The 19,246-nt window shown below is 39.3% G+C and overlaps 2 protein-coding genes across 2 annotated transcripts; both read left to right on the forward strand.

Annotated features, from left to right (window-relative positions):
- Positions 1 to 324: 324 nt before the first annotated feature.
- Positions 325 to 1,305, forward strand: LOC103117637 (olfactory receptor 10A5). Its single transcript, XM_007527734.2, has one exon. The coding sequence runs from the start codon at positions 346 to 348 to the stop codon at positions 1,303 to 1,305; it is 960 nt and encodes a 319-aa protein (XP_007527796.2). The 5' UTR covers positions 325 to 345.
- Positions 1,306 to 17,963: 16,658 nt separating this feature from the next.
- LOC103117636 (olfactory receptor 10A2) lies at positions 17,964 to 18,923 on the forward strand. Its single transcript, XM_007527733.2, has one exon. The coding sequence runs from the start codon at positions 17,964 to 17,966 to the stop codon at positions 18,921 to 18,923; it is 960 nt and encodes a 319-aa protein (XP_007527795.2).
- Positions 18,924 to 19,246: the final 323 nt, after the last annotated feature.

Here is a 19,246-nt window from a genome sequence, read left to right on the forward strand (position 1 = left end):
GTTGGTTCTTTCTCTCTCTCTCCTCCTATGTTTCTCATCAATAAATAAATAAAGTCTTAAAAAAAAAGAGAGAGGCACAAAGGACAGATAAGTTCAGTAGGTGGAGGTATATGGGACTTTATTGGTAGGAGTGGAATAACTGACTTTCAAAGAGGTGTGATAAAGCACTCTGAAAACACATTAACAAGACACACCATCGCTGTCTCATTATATAATATATATATAGTCTCCTAATATATATATTATATACAGCATATATATATATATGCTATAAACCACAGAATTTGACTCTTCTAGTCAAGAATGTCTCTCTATGCACACAGGTGGTGATTCATTCCTATATCTATGGCTGGAGGAAACTGGACGAGATTTAGTGAGTTTATTCTCACGAGTTTCTCTTCCCTACCATCTGAAATACAGTCCTTACTCTTCCTGGCATTTCTGATCATCTACCTGGTCACTCTAACAGGAAATAGCCTCATCATACTGGTCACTCTGGCTGACCCCACACTGCACAGCCCCATGTACTTCTTCCTCAGGAACTTGTCCTTCCTGGAGATTGGCTTCAACCTAGTCATTGTGCCCAAGATGCTGGCAACCCTGCTTGCCCAGGACACAACCATCTCCTTCATTGGCTGTGCCACTCAGATGTATTTCTTCTTCTTCTTTGGAGTTGCTGAGTGCTTCCTCCTGGCCACCATGGCATATGACCGCTATGTAGCCATCTGCAATCCCCTGCACTACCCAGTCATCATGAACCAAAGGACACGGGTCAAGCTGGCTGTTGCTTCCTGGTTCCCGGGCTTCCCTGTAGCTACTGTGCAGACTACATGGCTCTTCAGCTTTCCATTCTGTGGCACCAATGAGGTGAACCACTTCTTCTGTGACAGCCCACCTGTGCTGAAGCTGGTCTGTGCTGAAGCAGACACAACACAGTTTGAGGTCTATGCGATTGTTGGAACAGTTCTGGTTGTCATGACTCCATGTTCATTGATCCTCTGTTCCTATATTCGAATAGCAGCTGCCATTCTCAAGATTCCCTCAGCCAAGGGAAAGAATAAAGCCTTCTCTACTTGCTCTTCCCATCTCCTTGTTGTCTCTCTTTTCTATGTATCTTCAAGCCTCACTTACTTCAGACCTAAGTCCAATAATTCTCCTGAGAGCAAGAAGATGCTGTCACTGTCCTACACTGTTGTGACTCCCATGTTGAACCCCATCATCTACAGCCTAAGGAACAATGAGTTCAAGAATGCCCTTGCCAGGACCTTCCGCAAGGCCTTGGGTCTGAGAAACTACATTCCATAAGATTTAACTACATTTCAGCAAGATTTAAGGAGCCTGGGAAGTGCTTTGCCAGACAGACTGCGTACAGTACCATGCACAAGAACCCAGTCGGAAGCGCCGGTCCTCACCTGTGGGGCAGAGGGGAAGCTTCATAAGCAGGGATGCGGTACTGTGGGTGTCTCTTTCTCTCTGTGTCTCTCTACTCCACACTTCCTTTTCATTTTCTCTGCCCATTTCAGAAAAAAAAAAAATTAAGTTGTATTTTAGGTTGTTCCTCTCATTCTTTTGGAATAAAACCCAGCATCCAAAATGCCAATTGAAGAACTCAGTCTTTAAAAAAATGAACACAGAGACAGAATTTTGTAACTCCTCAACTCTTCTACTTGCCCAGATGGGAATGTTCTCTTGTACTTGTTGGTGCAATTGGCTTATTGAAACTTCTGTGGCCAAACCACACAAGTACGAAAGTGCTCCAATGTGACATATATTGGAAACAGTTCGAAGCTGCACTTAATGTGAACTTAAGAATGCAGACGTTATCTTGGCACTTACCTTGCTTTGAAGAAGTCTGAGTCCACAGCAGGAAAAATAAGAATAATAAAAAAAATAGTAATAAGGAGCATGATCTTTCTGCTACATAATCTTCTCAGTCTTACATTTCATTTCTTCTCTGCCACTGAGGCACTGTTGACCATTAAATTTGTTGGTATTTAACTTGAATAAAATAGCATATTACAAATTTACCTGCATATTCCTTTATAAATCCAGTAGTCTTAATAATTTTTTCCTTCAGAGTGTTTTCTTTCTTTTTCTTCAGGGTTATTGCTGGGGCTCGGTGGCTGCACTACAAATCCACTGCTCCTGGAGGCCATTTTTTCCCATTTTGTTGCCCTTGTTGGTGTTATTACTATTATTGCCATTGATGTTGTTGAGTAGAACAGAGAGAGATCGAGAGAGGAGGGGAGTCACAGAGGGAGAGAGAAAGACAGACACCCGCAGACCTGCTTCACTGCTTGTGAAGTACAACCCTGCAGGTGGGGAGTGGGGGCTCCAACCGGGATCCTTACTCTGGTTCTTGAGCTTCGCACCAGGCACTTAACCCAATGCGCTACTGCCCAACCCCCTCTTTAGAACATTTTCTCAAATGAAATCATCTGAGTTTCAGATCTCTGATTTTATTTTCAATTTTGTAGATCTTATTGTACTAAAAAATTGAACAGACTTATTTATAAACATAGTGTGGCTTTCTTCAAAATGTATATGCATTTTATCTAACTCTGTTGTAGACCTTTTTAATTAATGATTTGATAATTGTAGATTTTTTAACAAAGAAAACATTCTGTTTAATGTTCTTCAATTTTAAATTTTGCACCCGTTGATGTAAACATAAAAAAGACTTTAAGCCACAAATATGTCTTTAAGTGTTTGAATGTGAATAGTAGAGATTGTGAAAGAAAAAGGATGAGTAGTAATATTTTGGAAGTAGGGTAGCCTCATTAATTCTGTGCCCTGTTTCTTACAGATTGGGCTAGTTACTTAATCTCTGAGTCTTTACTTCTTGTAGATAGAGACAACAAGAGAGAATTTCTGTTTTGAGTAACACAGTGGTACACCGGGTAGAGTATACATACCGACATATATTACATTACTTGAGGGCCCTGGTTCAAATCTCCTGTGTGTGTGTGTGTGTGGGGGGGTGCTTCATGAATAATGCTTCAGATGTCTCTCTTTCTCACTTCCTCCCCCACCTTCTCTCTAACAACAACAACAATGATAATAATAACTTTAGTCTTGGTATTGGAGTATGTCAGTCATTCCTGCAGTCTTCAGCAAAATCCTTAAAGAACAGAACAAAGTTTCATCCAAGCTGCCCCATATAAAAGGATAGAGAATATAGCCTTGCTACACAAAATCCTTTCTGGTTTTCAAAACCTAGAGGAGCCATCACTTTATTAGCAATGGCAGGTTGACATCTTCTCCGCTTAGATGTAGAATATAGTAAGAACTGATTACTATCTCTGCCTGATTTTATCACTTCACCCTCCCCCTACTCTCATCCTCATCTTGCTCCAATATAGTTACTTAGGTCCCCAGTATCCTCTTAGTGCTCCTTCCTTCACTTATCTGAGATCCTAAATCTGTTGCAATAGGCGACAGTTCATTGAGGATACATCCTGTATTGTGCTTTGCTTTGTATTTTCAATCTCAACTCCTCTGGCTGATTTGCCTCATGATGATTCCCTCTACGCCCACCTATGTTATATCAAAGAAAACTATTCCATTGTTTCTTACACTTGTGTGGTAGAAATTGTATCAGTGTCCTGTGCCATCATAGCCAGAGCTGAGCAGTGCTCTGGAGAAAGAAAGAAAGAAAGAAAGAAAGAAAGAAAGAAAGAAAGAAAGAAAGAAAGAAAGAAAGAAAGGGAGAGGGATGAAGAAAGAAAGAAAGAAAGGAAGGAAGGAAGGAAGGAAGGAAGGAAGGAAGGAAGGAAAGGGAGGAATGTTGGCATATAATCATGATCTTCAGTTGTAATAAAAATTCCATATTTGGGGGAGGAGAGTACAGGTCCTGTAAAAGGATGACAGAGGACCTAGTGTATTGTTATGTGGAAAACTGAGAAATGTTCAGCATGTACAAACTATTGTATTTACTGGCGACTGAAAACATTAATCCCCCAATAAAGGAAAAAACATTAAAGCAAAAGAACAAATCTCAGAAGTTTAAAAAAAATTTGTATTATAGCTCAAAAGTTACCAAAAGTAACTGAAAAAATCTTATTAAGGGAAATTTTATTAGAGAGCAGCATTAACAGATGAACTTTCACACTTGATATTGACGAAAGAGAAAATTAGTTGTAGGTTTCAACTAAGTAGAATGTTATCCACCTGTAATGAATTCTTCTTATTTTCAATAGTCCTGAATAACAAAATAGTTTACTTAATTGATATTAATATAAAATTTAAATTTTAATCAATACAATTATTAAAATTTGTTCTCATTACATAACTATCTGCAAAATTTCCTTGGTTTTACCTCCTGGTCTACAAAGTCTAACATTTTACTGTTTGGCTTTTAATGACAAAATTTTGCTGACTCCTAAGACATACTCCATCATATGGTGTGTGTCATGGTGGTTTGGTCTAACCATTTTTTTGAAACACTCCTTTGTCTTGGATCACCGGGCAAAATTCAAAACTTTTGCCAATACTCCATATTACCTTCTTGTTCTGTTACTACATCTAGGCATACTGTATGCTTTATTTGGCAGACTCTGATCATAGCCAACCTGCTCTCACCTTTATTGTCTACATGCATCTCGATGGACTTTGTTTCTAACCAATCAGCTTGTGCCACGAATAGTTTGAAACTGATAAAACCTGGATGTTTCGGGACAAGGTGTGCATGTCTCATAGGAATCGGCCTGTAACTCATTATCATAAAATAAATATAACTCCCTGCCCTCCATGTGGCCTCAGGTCATGTTCTTTGGTTACTTTTGAGCTATAATATGGATTTTTTTTGAATTTCATGTCATTTTTATGTGTCAGGAAATGTTATTCTTCTTTTGATTTTTTTTATTATTTCCTTATTGAGGAATTAATGTTTTACATTCGACAGTAAATACAATAGTTTGTACATGCATAACATTCCCCAGTTTCCCATATAACAATACAACCCCCACTAGGTCCTGTGTCATCCTTCTTGGACCTGTATTCTCCCCTGCCACTCACCCACCCCAGAGTCTTTTACTTTGGTGCAATACGCCAATTCCAGTTCAGGTTCTACTTGTGTTTTCTCTTCTGATCTTGTTTTTCAACTTCTGCCTAAGAGTTAGATCATCCCATATTCATCCTTCTGTTTCTGAATTATTTACTTAACATGAATTTTTCAAGGTCCATCCAAGATCGGCTGAAAACGGTGAATTCACCACTTTTTATAGCTGAGTAGTATTCCATTGTGTATATATACCACAATTTGCTCAGCCACTCATCTGTTGTTGGACACCTGGGTTGCTTCCAGGTTTTGTCTATTACAAGTTGTGTTGCTGAGAACATATGTGTGCACAGATCTTTTTGGATGGGGGTGTTGGGTTCCTTAGAATATATTCCCAGGAGAGGAATTGCAGGATCATAGGGTAGGTCCATTTCTAGCTTTCTGAGAGTTCTCCAGACTGTTCTTCACAGAAGCTGGACCAATTGACATTCCCACCAGCAGTGTAGGAGGGTTCCTTTGACCCCACTACCTCTCCAGCATTTGTTGCTGTTATCTTTTCTGATATATGGCATTCTCACAGGAGTGAAGAGGTATCTCATTGTTGTCTTTATTTGCATTTCTCTGACAATCAAAGACTTGGAGCATTTTTTCATGTGTTTCTTGGCCTTTTGGATCTCTTCTGTGGTGAATATTCTGTCCATGTCTTCTCCCCATTTTTGGATGGGGTTATTTGTTTTCTTCTTGTTGAATTTGGCAAGTTATCGTCCGACCTTCCACTTAGAGTTTTTTACTTTGGTGAAATACTTCAAACTCAGTCAAATTCTACTTTGCAAAAGTAGAAATGCAAAAGGGAAAAGCAAAGAATTTATCATTTTTAATAGCTGAGTAGTATTCCATGGTGTATCTCTACCACAAATTTCTCAGCCACTCATCAGTTGTTGGCTACCTAGGTTACTTCCAGATTTTGGCTATTAGAAATCATGCTTCTGTGAAAAAAGGTGTACACAGATATTTTTGGATGAGTGTGTTTAGTTCCTTAGACTATATCCCCAGGAGAGTTATTGCCAGGACATAGATTAAGCCCTTTTCTAGCTTTATGAGAGCTCTCCAGTCTCATCTCCACAGGGGTTGGGTCAATTTACATTCCCACCAGCAGTTTTAAAGGGTTCCTTTACCTCCAGAACCTCAGACATAACGAGAAAATTTTCAAAATCATTGATCATCAGAGAGATGCACATAAAGATAACAGTGAGAGGCTACTTCTCTCCTGTGAGAATGTCACGCATCAGTAAGTACTGATACTTGCTTTTAGCACACCGTTACATTACAAGTTGTTTTCAGTGGAAAGTTAGATAGAAACTCCTCAATTTCATGGGTCAGTGTTTTTTGAAATATGAAGATCACTTTTGCTGTTGTATCCAAGTCTTTAAAAAATGCTACTGGGTAGTATTCATAAAAATGAAAATATGCCCGGTTTGAGCCCCCGGCTCCCCACCTGCAGGGGAGTCACTTCACAGGTGGTGAAGCAGGTCTGCAGGTATCTATCTTTCTCTCCCCCTCTCTGTCTTCCCCTCCTCTCTCCATTTCTCTCTGTCCTATCCAACAACAACGACATTAATAACAGCAATAACTACAACAATAAAACAATAAGGACACCAAAAGGGAATAAATAAATAAAAATAAAAAATAAATAAAAATATGGAAATAGTCTGAATGTCCATCCACAGATAAAAGCTGTGGTATGTATATTGAATGGGATACTACTCAGCAACCGTAAAGATAGAATATGAAGTGATTATGCTAAGAAAAGTAAGCAAGAAATTACAAAAGGGCTTCTTGTGGTTTCTCTAAAGTAGCCAGTTTTGTAAAGAACAATGCTTAATACAATGTAATAATATGAATTCTATTTATGGCATAAGATATAATCATATATTAGCCATCAAAATGATGTTGGTAACAGTGGTAATGATGATGGAGAGAATGTTAGACTTTATTACACGAAGTAGAAGATTGGTTGGGGGATTATAGCATAATGTTTATGCAAAGAGACTCTCATGCCTGAGGTTCCAAAGTCTCAGGTTCAGTCCTCTGCAACATCATAAGCCAGAGCTGAACAGTTAAAAAAAAAAAAAGAAGAAGAAGAAGGTGCTTAAACACTATTTTGTGAACTATGTTAATAAACTAAGGGCTTTTGGCATAAAAATATAAATCTGTGCTTGGGAAACATTATTTTAGCACTCGTATAGAGAATGGTGGTAAGAGGAAGAGACTACAAAGTAAAGAACAGGGAAAAGATCTTTGTATCTATAGTCAGTTAAGAAATCATGAGACCAAAATTCAGTACAGAGAGAACCACCTCTTAATCTCAGCACCTGAAAGTCCTCCTCAAACTAAATCAGCAGAACAGGCATTGAGCAGAGCTGACAGCCCAGAGGAAAGTCCTTGTTTTTGTGCTGCACCCACTTCTCTAAGTCTGCACACCAACAAGCTCATGAGTGTGAAAGCTGGCCTGCTTACTGATGTGTTTATTCAGGTGCATATTCTGCATGTTGAATATACTTACCCTCTGATAGACCTGAGCCTGTCTTTTCACTAAACCTAACTTCCAGGCCCCAAGATAGATGACACTGGGAACCTCAGTCAGCTGTGCTCCCTGAACAGCAGTGAGTCTCATTAACAACTGTTTTTAATGAGGTCACAGCCTGTGACTGCTCATTAGCGGGTTAGTTTAACACACACACACACACCCCACACACAAAAGGGTGGAGAAGACTGAGAATAGAAGCCATTGACAACAGATTCAACCTACTTATAATTTCACTGGAGGAAGAGAAAACTCATTCCCTCACTAGAGATTCAAGAAGTTCACACTTGTCTCCAAGCTCCGCTCTAACTCTCTGAGAATAATTCTGCAGATTGAGATCTACAGGGACCAGTACCAGGAGTTGAGGCAGGAGGAATTACAACAGAGACTAATGATCCTAGGTTTGGACCAGCTTTTGAGCTAGAGATGGTTATGAGGCAATCAAATGCTCTTCACCTTTTTTTAATGCTTGTGTCAGCAGAATATTTTTCTTGAAACTTTTTTTTTTTCCTCCTCCAGGGTTATTGCTGGGCTCCGTGCCTGCACCATGAATCTACCGCTCCTGGAAGCCATTTTTGTTTCCCCCTTTTGTTGCCCTTGTTGTAGCTTTGTTGTGGCTTTTTTATTATTGCCCTTGTTGATGCAATTCGTTGTTGGATAGGACAGAGAGAAATGGAGAGAGGAGGGGAAGACAGAGAAGGGGAGAGAAAGATAGACACCTGCAGACCTGCTTCACCGCGTGAAGCGACTCCCCTGCAGGTGGGGAGCCGGCGGCTCGAACCGGGATCCTTACACCGGTCCCTGCGCTTTGCGCCACTTGCGCTTAACCCTCTGCGCCACCGCCCGACCCCCTTTTCTTGAAACTTTTATCATTTTGCCTTACATGGTTATAGATTCTTTATTTCCTCTTCACGTGCAGATTCACTCCTTTTCCAAGTCCCTTTAAATTGTACCTGTCTTAGGAGCTCACTGGCTTTCTCCCTTCTTTGCCTATTCTCTCTCTCTCTTAAATCTTTTTTTTATTATTCTTTATATATTTATTGGCTAGAAACAGCCAGAAACTGAGAGGGAAGGGGGAGATAGAGATAGATAGATAGATAGATAGACAGACAGACAGACAGACAGACAGACAGATGATAGAGACCTGCAGCCCTGCTTCACCACTCATGAGCCTTTCCCCCTGCAGGTGGGGATGAGGGGCTCGAACCTGGATCTTTGTGCACTGTAACGTGTACTCAACCAAGTATGCCACCACCTGACCCTGCTATGTGTCCTCTCTCTCTCTCTCTCTCTCTCATAGTTTTCTTATTTTAATTAGGGAGATACAGGGAGAAAAAGAGAGAACAGAGCACTTCTCAGTTCTGGCTTAAGTGGTACAGGAGATTAAACCTGGGACCTCAGAGCCTGAGGGATAAGAGTCTATTTGTATAACTGTAATGCTATGTCCCCCACCCTCCTATGCACTAACTCTAGAGATACCATTGATTGCCAGGGTTCCAACATAAATCATCTGTGGAGAACCAGGTGTTGAGGTGTATTTCCCCAAAGGATTTCTGTTAGGCCTTCTTTATCTTTTAGTCTCCAGTCATACTTCAGATTTACATACAAAACTCATTCAATGCAGTTCTTTTAGATTCTCTGAAGGTCTTGCTAAATATCCATGTGATAATGTCCTTATAATACTTAAAATCTTTGTAATTCACCTTCATCTTCAGAATGAAGCTGATGCCTTTACCATGTCAACTTCCAAGTTTAGTTCTAAACTATCTTCCAAAATTCAGTTCTTACACTGTATTTGAGTGGGTCCGTGTATTTGAGTGGATATTAAACTATTGTCATACTCAGCTATGTTCTTTTCTGTATGCCATGCATTTTTATTTTCTGCAAATATAGTCTTTTCTATTTCTCTCAACAATTTTGAGTCAGATAAATCTGGATTCAAATGATATGTCTGCATAAAAATTACTTACAATTTCTTCCCCCCTCAATTTCTCACCTGTGGATAAGTTTATAATCCCTATATATTAAAATCAGTGTAAATATGAAACCAGAATAATAGTATCCTGCTGTGGAAATCTTAAAGCCAATTTCTGTGGCAACAAAAGCACATGTCCCGACCACTTCTACATATAGACCTTTATGAGTTTTCCTTTTTTAGTATTTCTTCAATTTAATGTAGCAAATTGAAAAAAATGCAAATCCATTGATATGCATAAATATTCATTTGTTTGCTACTATCTACAACAAAGGTAAATTGTCTAGATTATTGGATAAAGGAAGCTTTAATGTATACTTACTATCAATATGAGTCACTTATGTGTAAGTAAGTTATCATTTGGGGGTCTGCGTGGTGGCATGCTGGCTTAAACGCACATAGTACGAAGTGGAAGGACCTGCACAAGAATTCTGGTTTGAGCCCCAGCTCCCTGCCTGCAGGGGGTCACTTCACAAGTGGTGAAGCAGGTCTGTATGTGTCTTTCTCTCTCCCTCTCTATCTTCCTCTCCTCTCTCAATTTCTCTCTAGCCTATAAAAAAAAAAAGAAAAAAAGCGGTCATAGGAGCAGTGGATTCTAATGTAGGCACCCAACTCCAGCGATAAGCCTGGAGGCAAAAAAAGTAAGTTATATTTGCTCCTCCCAGATTGTTATCTGATTTTATACTTTTGGAACTGAGTAATCAATAGTTTTCAGAGATTAGATATGAATCCATGTCTCCCTGATCTCCAAATTTTATTTGTTGGCTTATTTTATTTACGGGAAAAAAATAGGGACATACACACACAGGGAGCATGAGAGAGAGACAGAGGTGAAAGTGACAATAACACCAAAGTTTTCTTCTGTGTGGTGGAGGTCAGATTCTAGCCTAGGGTTCAAGCAGCACATAAGATAGCCTCAAGTGAGCTATTTTTCCAGCCCCAAATATCCTGTTTTTTTCAAGAACAGAAACAGAGTATAAAGAAACAGAAACTCTGAAAAAGTTAGGAATCAAAGAAAAGATGACATGTAATATCAGAGACTAATAGATTTCAAGAGGACCCTAAGGGGGCAGGAACTTTGAGACTAATATACATAGAGATTAAATAGTAGATATGGAAAGTATGTCTGTGTAATCATTCAAAGTATTAATGAAGTTACTTCCCCCCGTAAATCTCTTGGAATATAATAAGCTTCAACACAACAAAGGCAGATATATTATATTATAGTATCATTTTATTACTAATATTTAGATCTTTACTCATTTCCTCTGCCTCTCACCCCATATTCCTCATGTCAAGTTAACTCCCACATATACTTTGTAATTCAGTTCTAATTTTAAACTCCAATGTTTGAGCTTTTTATTCTTTTTTTTGTTTGTTTTATTAAAGAACATTGATATATCAAGTTATTCTCACAGGACCACAATTCCATATCTCCCCAAGTTGGATGTCATCACACCTCACATTCCACCTATCATCCTCCTGCACCATAGGGAATTGAAAAAGAGAAAAACATCAAAAAATAAACACTAGTTAGGATCATTCTATAGACACTGACATTGACATATGTGGTAAGAAGGGCAGTTCTCTGTGCACTAGTTTCCCCCCCCCCCCCGCCTTTCCAAATAAAGGTCCAGTAATGATTTTAATTTTTTTAAATAGGGCCTGGTTGGTTGAGCACACATGTTACCATGAGCAAGAGCCTGAGTTCAAGCCCCCAGTCTTCACCTGCAAGGAGAGAAGCTTCACTAGCCCTAACCCATACTCTGCAATTATTCTTTTAAAAATTTTATTCATGTATTTATTTATGGGATATAGAGAGAAATAAAGAGAAGGGGGGAGATAGAAAGGAAGAGAGACCCTATAGTATTTCTTTAATACTCATGAAGCTTCCCTTCTACAAGAGGAGACTGGGGGTTTGATCCTAGGTCTTTATGCATTGTAATATGTGTCCAACTAGGAATAGCAATCACCACCAAATCCCTTCTCATGAATGTTATAATTTAGTCAGCAGGGTTGTGTATTTGTTAGGTTATTTTTTTTTCTTTCTCTGAAAAAATCATTCTTGATCATATAAGATTTTCAAATTTTGGAGAATCTGCAAGGAGTAAAAATATATTGGACTGGGGATGTAGGTCAAGTGTCTGACTAGCATGACTAAACTGCTAGCGTGAATCCCCAGCAGCACAAGAGCAACAAAAGCAGAAGCAAGTCAAGCTGCAGGGAAGGTGGAGCAGTGCTTTGCATACATCTAGTCCAGTCTCTCACAAAAACAGAAATTATTGATGTCTGTAATGCTATAAACCTAAAAATCATTTCAAAATCTAAAATATTTAAAACCAATCAATACAAAATTAACTACAATAAAAAATAGATTTCTCTCAATACCCACTTCTGTTACCCTGCTCAGAGCAACTATCAACAATTTCTCTTTTTAAGTTTTTATTTATAAAAAGGAAATACTGACAAAAACCACAGGATAAGAGGGGTACAACTCCACACAATTCCCACCACCAGAACTCTATATCCCATCCCATCCCCTGATAGCTTCCCTATTCTTTATCCCTCTGGGAATATGGACCCAGGGTCATTATGGGGAGCAGAAGGTTGAAGGTCTGGCTTCTATAATTGCTTCCCTGCTGAACATGGGCATTGACAGGTTGATCCATACTCCCAGCCTGTCTCTCTCTTTCCCTAGTGGGGCAGGGCTCTGGGGAAGCGGGGCTTCAGGACATATTGGTGGGGTCGTCTGCCCAGGGAGGTCCGGTTGGCATCATGGTTGCATCTGGAACCTGGTGGCTGAAAGACAAGTTAACATGTAAATCCAAACAAATTGTTGACTAACATAGCAGATGAAGATTTTTGGGTCTCTGTTTTGTAGATAGTAGGCCTATTTTAGTTGTATTCCAAAGGGCCCATGAATATACTAGTTTGTTTTTTTTTTTCCCTTTTCCTGAGCCTGACATCTGATATGTAGGTGGATCCAATGTGATTATGAGGTGGGGAAAGATAGCATAATGATTATGCAAAGAGGTTATCATGCCTGAGGCTACAAAGTCCCAGGTTCAGTCCCTTGCACCACCTTAAGCCAGTGCTCTAGTAAAAAAAAAATGTAAAAAGTAAATATGATTATTAAAATCATAGACTTTGTACATTTGAAATTCTGTATATTCAAATGTATGCATTTTTTAGGGGGGTTGCTGTTGTTATAGGCAGGGCCTCCTTACACCTGCTCAGTTACAGTGTACCTAGATAGCTTATATTTTTACCCCAGCTGAAATCTGAGAGGTAGAGGCACAGACAGGAGAGACACCACAGAATTTCTTCACCATTCTTGAAGTTTCCCCTTTACATGATGCTCCCATGATTGGTGATAGGAACTTGAACCCAGGTCCTCACATTTGGTACACTTTACTGGCTTTTCATTCTCCGTCCCCCTTTGTTTTTCTAAATAAACTTTTTTTTAATTGCTAAATATCACAAGCTATGGAAATCCAGTACTAGGATTAGACTGAGGTCACTCTAGCTTCAAACTCCACCTTTTTTTTTTTTTTTCCTCTAGGGTTCTTGTTGGGACTTGGTGCCTGCACTATGAATCCACTGCTCTTAGAGGCTATTTTCTTCCCCTTTTGTTGCCCTTGTTGTTTATCATTGTTATTATTGTGGTTGTTGTTGCTGTCGTTGTTGGATAGGACAGAGAAATTGAGAGAGGAGGGGAAGATAGAGAGGGGGAGAGAAAGATAGTCACCTGCAAACCTGCTTCACCGCCTGTGAAGCCAACTCCCCTGCAGATGGGGAGCCCTGGGCTCCAATCGGAGTCCTTAGGCTGGTCTTTGAGCTTTGCGTCATATCTGCTTAACCCTCTGCACCACTGCCCAGCCTCCTAAACTCCACTTTTGTCTGCATAATACTACTTCCTGCAGTCTAGAATTTGATTTTCTTTCAGAACTCCATCCTGTTTGCACCTGGAATTCATTATGGTTGATGCATAATGGATGCAAGAATGATTAGATTCCCTTGAGGACTGAAGGGAGAGGAGCTTGGTGAGCCCAGGAACAACTGCGAGGAAATATAGATAGCATCCCTTCAGCTAGCCCCAAGGACAAAAGAGACTCATGGGAATAACTCTCCAAGGTCAGAACTGGGAGCATGGCCAATGCTGCAAAGTGGCCACTTAGACCTGACACAGAAGGCAGCAGTAACCTGAGTGTAAGGCCAGCCATTAATGGCTAGTCCAGCATAGGTATAAGACTCCAGTGTGTCCTACTGTTTTTCTGACAGCTGAACCAGCGCTCTCCACACACTCCAGGGCATTCATGAAGCCCGAGTGTCCAGCAGAGCTGCATGCATTCACAGGTAAACTTCCATCAGACACCAGGAATAGATTCTTCTCAAGCATCCTTGGCTCAGCTAGACCAGGTTTGAATAAAATTTGGAGAAAAACCCATTCTTATCTCATCCACATTAATCATTTTAATGCTTGCCCGGTTTCAGTCTTCTACTTCATTAACATAAAAGTGAGACTTGAGACCCTAAGAAATTGAGATTGCCTTTTGTTTGTTCATTTCTCATTTTGTCTTTTCTTTTATAGTTTTTTTATTTAAATTTTTTTCTTATTATCTTTATTTATTGGATAGAGACAGCCAGAAATTGAAAGGGAAGGGGGAGATAGAGAGGGAGAGAGACAGAAAGACACCTGAAGACTTGCTCCACCACTTGTGAAGCTTTCCCCCTGCAGGTGGGGACCAGGGGCTTGAACCTGGGACCTAGCACGTTGTAACATGTGTGCTCAACCAGGTGCGCCACCACCTGCCACCCCCCACCCCCATTTTGTCTTTTAAGACTTACTGGGTCAGGAAGTTTGTAAGTATCTCACCTCTGATATCACTTTGGCCTCCTCCAAGTCTGCGAATTTCCCCTAACATAGGGAAGATGCCGCAGTAGAACATTTATGAGGCACAGCACGCTCGAGTACAGGACTGCTGTGGGATAATTCATGAGTGTAGGGGCCTACAAGAGTGGGTTCCTCTTCTTTGGATAGTCATATGATCAGCAAAGGCTTTTCCAACAGAAATTCCAGAGGGACTCTGAAGGAGTGGGCTTTGGCCCACCAAGTTCTATGAGTCACCTCTCTTGAGCCAAAGTGCCATCTCCTTTTTATACCATTAGTTTTGAAAATTCTATAGTAAATCAACAGATCTCTCTCTCTTTCTTCCTCTCAGCTTTTTCTTTTTCTTTTTTTTTAACCAGAGCACTGCTCAGCTCTGGATTCTGATGGTGTGGGGGATTGAACCTGGGACTTTGGAACCTCAGGCATGAGAGTCTCTTTGCATGACCATCATGCAAAGAGTTCTGACTGAAAGAAGAGTAGTGACTGAGTCCAGAGTTGGATTTTCTTTCAGAACTTCATCCTGTTGGCAGTGGAAATTCTAATGACAAATAGAAATTCCAGGAAAGAATGCAATTGATCTAATTGATGTATTCATTCATACAATAAGTCATCAACACATATATTAGGAAGTTACCTAATAAATGGTAACAAGCTCAATACTGAAACAGGAGGGAGTGATGGGTGTGGATAATAAAGGTGACACAAAATTTTGGTTGTGTCCAGTAGTATATTTGGTTGAAATCCGAATATCATTTTTCAGTTTTTACATGTAAGTGATTATACATTGTTTTTCAAGGTTATCAGATTTCAGATGTCTTTTCACACCCACATTTGATGCGTTTAAGTAAGTACCCCCCCATGAAAGTTCTGTGTTCTTCCAACCTAACTGCTCCTATAACCATCTTAGTTCTCTCATTGGACAAGAGACAATAACTTCATAGTATGCAACTTCCCCCCTTTATAATTATGATCTTAAGTTCAGGTTCCATTATTTACTTTCCAAATAATCGCGAAGGTTTCAACTACAAAATTACATACCTTCTTTAAATTTTTATGTGTTCACCTTTAATATGGGGTGGGGAACAATAGTGGCATTTAAATTATGGAGTTGTCCGAAGAAAATGAAAGTATAATGTACAGCAAAGGAGACGGGAGATGGTGCACCTGGTTGAGCGGCACATGTTGCAATGCACAGGGACCCAGGTTTGAGTCCCCAGTTCCCGCCTGCAGGGGGAAAGCTTTGCAAGTGGTGAAGCAGTGCCGCAGATGTTTCTGTCTCTCTCCCTCTCTTTCTCCCTTACCCTCTCAATTTCTGACTGTCTCTATCCAACAAATAAATAAAGATAATTAAAAAAATACGGCACAAATTTATTGTATACTCAGTGAATGCTACCAGATTTATCATTCTTCACTTTTAGTTTTAATGTGTTTGTTATTATTATTATAGAACAAATTATATATATATATATATATATATGGAGAGAGAAAGAAAAATTGTAACTCAGGAAAATAAAAAATCCCCTTCTTTTATCACTTAAAGTGGACCATTTTTAAATGTTAAGTAGACTTTCCCAACCTTTTGATGCAATCACATATTTACCAAATTAGAAATTTATCATAAATGTGTGTAGTGTTGAGTTTTTCTTTATTATATAATATTTTCTGGTGATGATTACACTACAGTATTAATGTTCCTCAAAAAGTACTTAAGTAATGGCAATATATTCTCATAAGTTCATGACTTTATGATTGAACTGCTATGTAATCACACAATGATGATCCTATTTAAATTGTCATAATAAGCAAACTTAAACCTGAAATCTTTGCCTCCATCTTTTTTACTGGGAAGCCAAGTAAATATTTGTGTCTTTTTTTTTTTTTGTGAGGAGTTGTCTTTTTAAAGGTTATTTATGTAATTTTATATGCCAAGTAAACAATATGTATTTGTTGCCACAATTGCAAATTTTACTCCCAGTTTGCCATTTGTCTTTCACTCTTGTTTAAGAGTTACTCTGGTTTTCTTTTGCATGTTTAGATTGTCCTTTCTTTTTTCTTTGTTTTCCTTGTATAAACAAAAACTAAGGAGATTCCTGGTAAATAGAACTTGCAAACAATTTTAATCTAAAATTATAGTCATAGAATTCTCAGTATAAGTCTCTTACACATACTGTGAAATCTGCCTGTAATCTGAATTTATAGCACTTCAATATTTATAGTCTTTCATCCAAAATAAATACTAATTTTAATGTTAAAGAAAAAATAATAAATTTTTAAAAATTATATTTGATTTCTGACACTTTGAAACTTTCTGTGTGTGTGTGTATTTGATTTCTGAATCCTACTTGACTTAAATAGATCTAATTTTTTGTAGGGTTGTCTGTAAGGGTTTCTTCAAATATATCTTTCGTTGTTTCATTTTTCATAGCCATAGTTTTACCATTCCAGGCTAACTTTTTCATATAGAAAGAGGCAGTTAAAGAGAAAAAGAGGAAAACAAAGACACCACTCCAGCGAAGTGTTCTCCAATACGGTGAAGGCCAGGCTCCAAACTGGGTACAAATGGGAGAACCATCCAGATGCGTTCTTTTGCTAGCCCTGATTCTATTTGCATTAACTCCTATCTGTTGTCAAAGTAAGTTTTCAACTTCATCTTCTAATTTCCACAATAAATTTCAAAATTCTAGACTATCTAGTATATAAGAAAAATAAAGGGAGTCAGGCGGTAGTACAGCGGATTAAGCACAGGTGGCGCAAAGCATGAGGACTGGTGTAAGGTTCCCAGTTCGAGCCCCCGGCTCTCCACCTGCAGGGGAGTCGCTTCACAAACGGTGAAGCAGGTCTGCAGCTATCTGTCTACCTCTCCTCCTCTCTGTCTTCTCCTCTCTCCATTTCTCTCTGTCCTATCCAACAATGACGACAAGAATAATATCTACAACAATAAAAACAAGGGCAACAAAAGTGAATAAATATTTAAAAAAGAAAAATAGAAACACTTGATAAGGAGTTGCAAATTACAACAAAAATGTAGATCCAATTCAGTCAAGGGAAATTCCTAACCATCTTCATGTTAATAACATTGATCAACTAGTTGTTTTTTTTCTCTAATTGATAAGTTATAGAAAAGTATTATATGCATTGTAACTATAAGATTTTATTATATTTGCATTTATGTATGCTTTGATGAAATAGTGACCATTGGGATTGTTTTGTAAAAGTCTATATGATTGCAGGAGTACTACTGTCTTTCAAAATACCTGCAGATGTTTGTGGTTCTGATGAGTCAAAAACTTTCTGAAATTTAGTGTGAAAGAAAGAACTGGTAACTTCATGTTCATTTCAGGATAAAGACAATGGCAGTTGTTTCTTACACTTTTATTCTTGCACAATCCAAGATCTTACCTCTTCCAACTAAGCTTCTGAACTTACTATTCCCATGACTCTAAGAAGGAATTCAACTAAGAAATCTAGAATTTGATCTCTCTATGCGTATAGCTACTGATTTATTCCTAAATCCATGGCTGTAGGAAATGGGACAAGAGTTAATGAGTTTATCCTCACGAGCTTCTCTTCCCTACCATCTGAAATACAGTCCTTACTCTTCCTGGCATTTCTGATCATCTACCTGGTCACTCTAACAGGAAATAGCCTCATCATACTGGTCACTCTGGCTGACCCCACACTGCACAGCCCCATGTACTTCTTCCTCAGGAACTTGTCCTTCCTGGAGATTGGTTTCAACCTGCCTATTGTGCCCAAGATGCTGGCAACCCTGCTTGCCCAGGACACAACCATCTCTTTCATTGGCTGTGCCACTCATATGTATTTCTTCTTCTTCTTTGGAGTTGCTGAGTGCTTCCTCCTGGCCACCATGGCATATGACCGCTATGTAGCCATCTGCAATCCCCTGCACTACCCAGTCATCATGAACCAAAGGACACGGGTCAAGCTGGCTGTTGCTTCCTGGTTCCCGGGCTTCCCTGTAGCTACTGTGCAGACTACATGGCTCTTCAGCTTTCCATTCTGTGGCACCAATGAGGTGAACCACTTCTTCTGTGACAGCCCACCTGTGCTGAAGCTGGTCTGTGCTGAAGCAGACACAACACAGTTTGAGATCTATGCGATTGTTGGAACAGTTCTGGTTGTCATGACTCCATGTTCATTGATCCTCTGTTCCTATATTCGAATAGCAGCTGCCATTCTCAAGATTCCCTCAGCCAAGGGAAAGAATAAAGCCTTCTCTACTTGCTCTTCCCATCTCCTTGTTGTCTCTCTTTTCTATGTATCTTTAAGTTTCATTTACTTCAGACCTAAGTCCAATAATTCTCCTGAGAGCAAGAAGATGTTGTCACTGTCCTACACTGTTGTGACTCCCATGTTGAACCCCATCATCTACAGCCTAAGGAACAATGAGTTCAAGAATGCCCTTGCCAGGACCTTCCGCAAGGCCCTGAGCCTGAGAAACTATATTCCATAGAAATTAGGAAACAAAATTAAAATTTTTTTAATGGAGAAATGTTTTTCTATGTAGGAGTCCCAAAGCCAAGATATAAATTAAAGAACCCATCATTACCATCTAGATCTCCTCTGCCTGCCCTTGTAAAATCATCTCTTGGGCCAGGTGGTGGAAGCACCCGGTTGAACGTATACATTACAGTGCTAAAGGACCCAGGTTCAAGTCCTCAACCTCCACCTATATGGGGAAACATCACAAGTGATTAAAAAAAAAAAAGGCTGCAGATCTATCTGTCTGTTTATCATCTATCATCTCCCCCTTCCCCCTCAATTTCTCTGTCTCTT

This window comes from Erinaceus europaeus, chromosome 17, assembly GCF_950295315.1.
Source record: "Erinaceus europaeus chromosome 17, mEriEur2.1, whole genome shotgun sequence".
In the NCBI taxonomy this organism is placed as follows: domain Eukaryota; kingdom Metazoa; phylum Chordata; class Mammalia; order Eulipotyphla; family Erinaceidae; genus Erinaceus; species Erinaceus europaeus.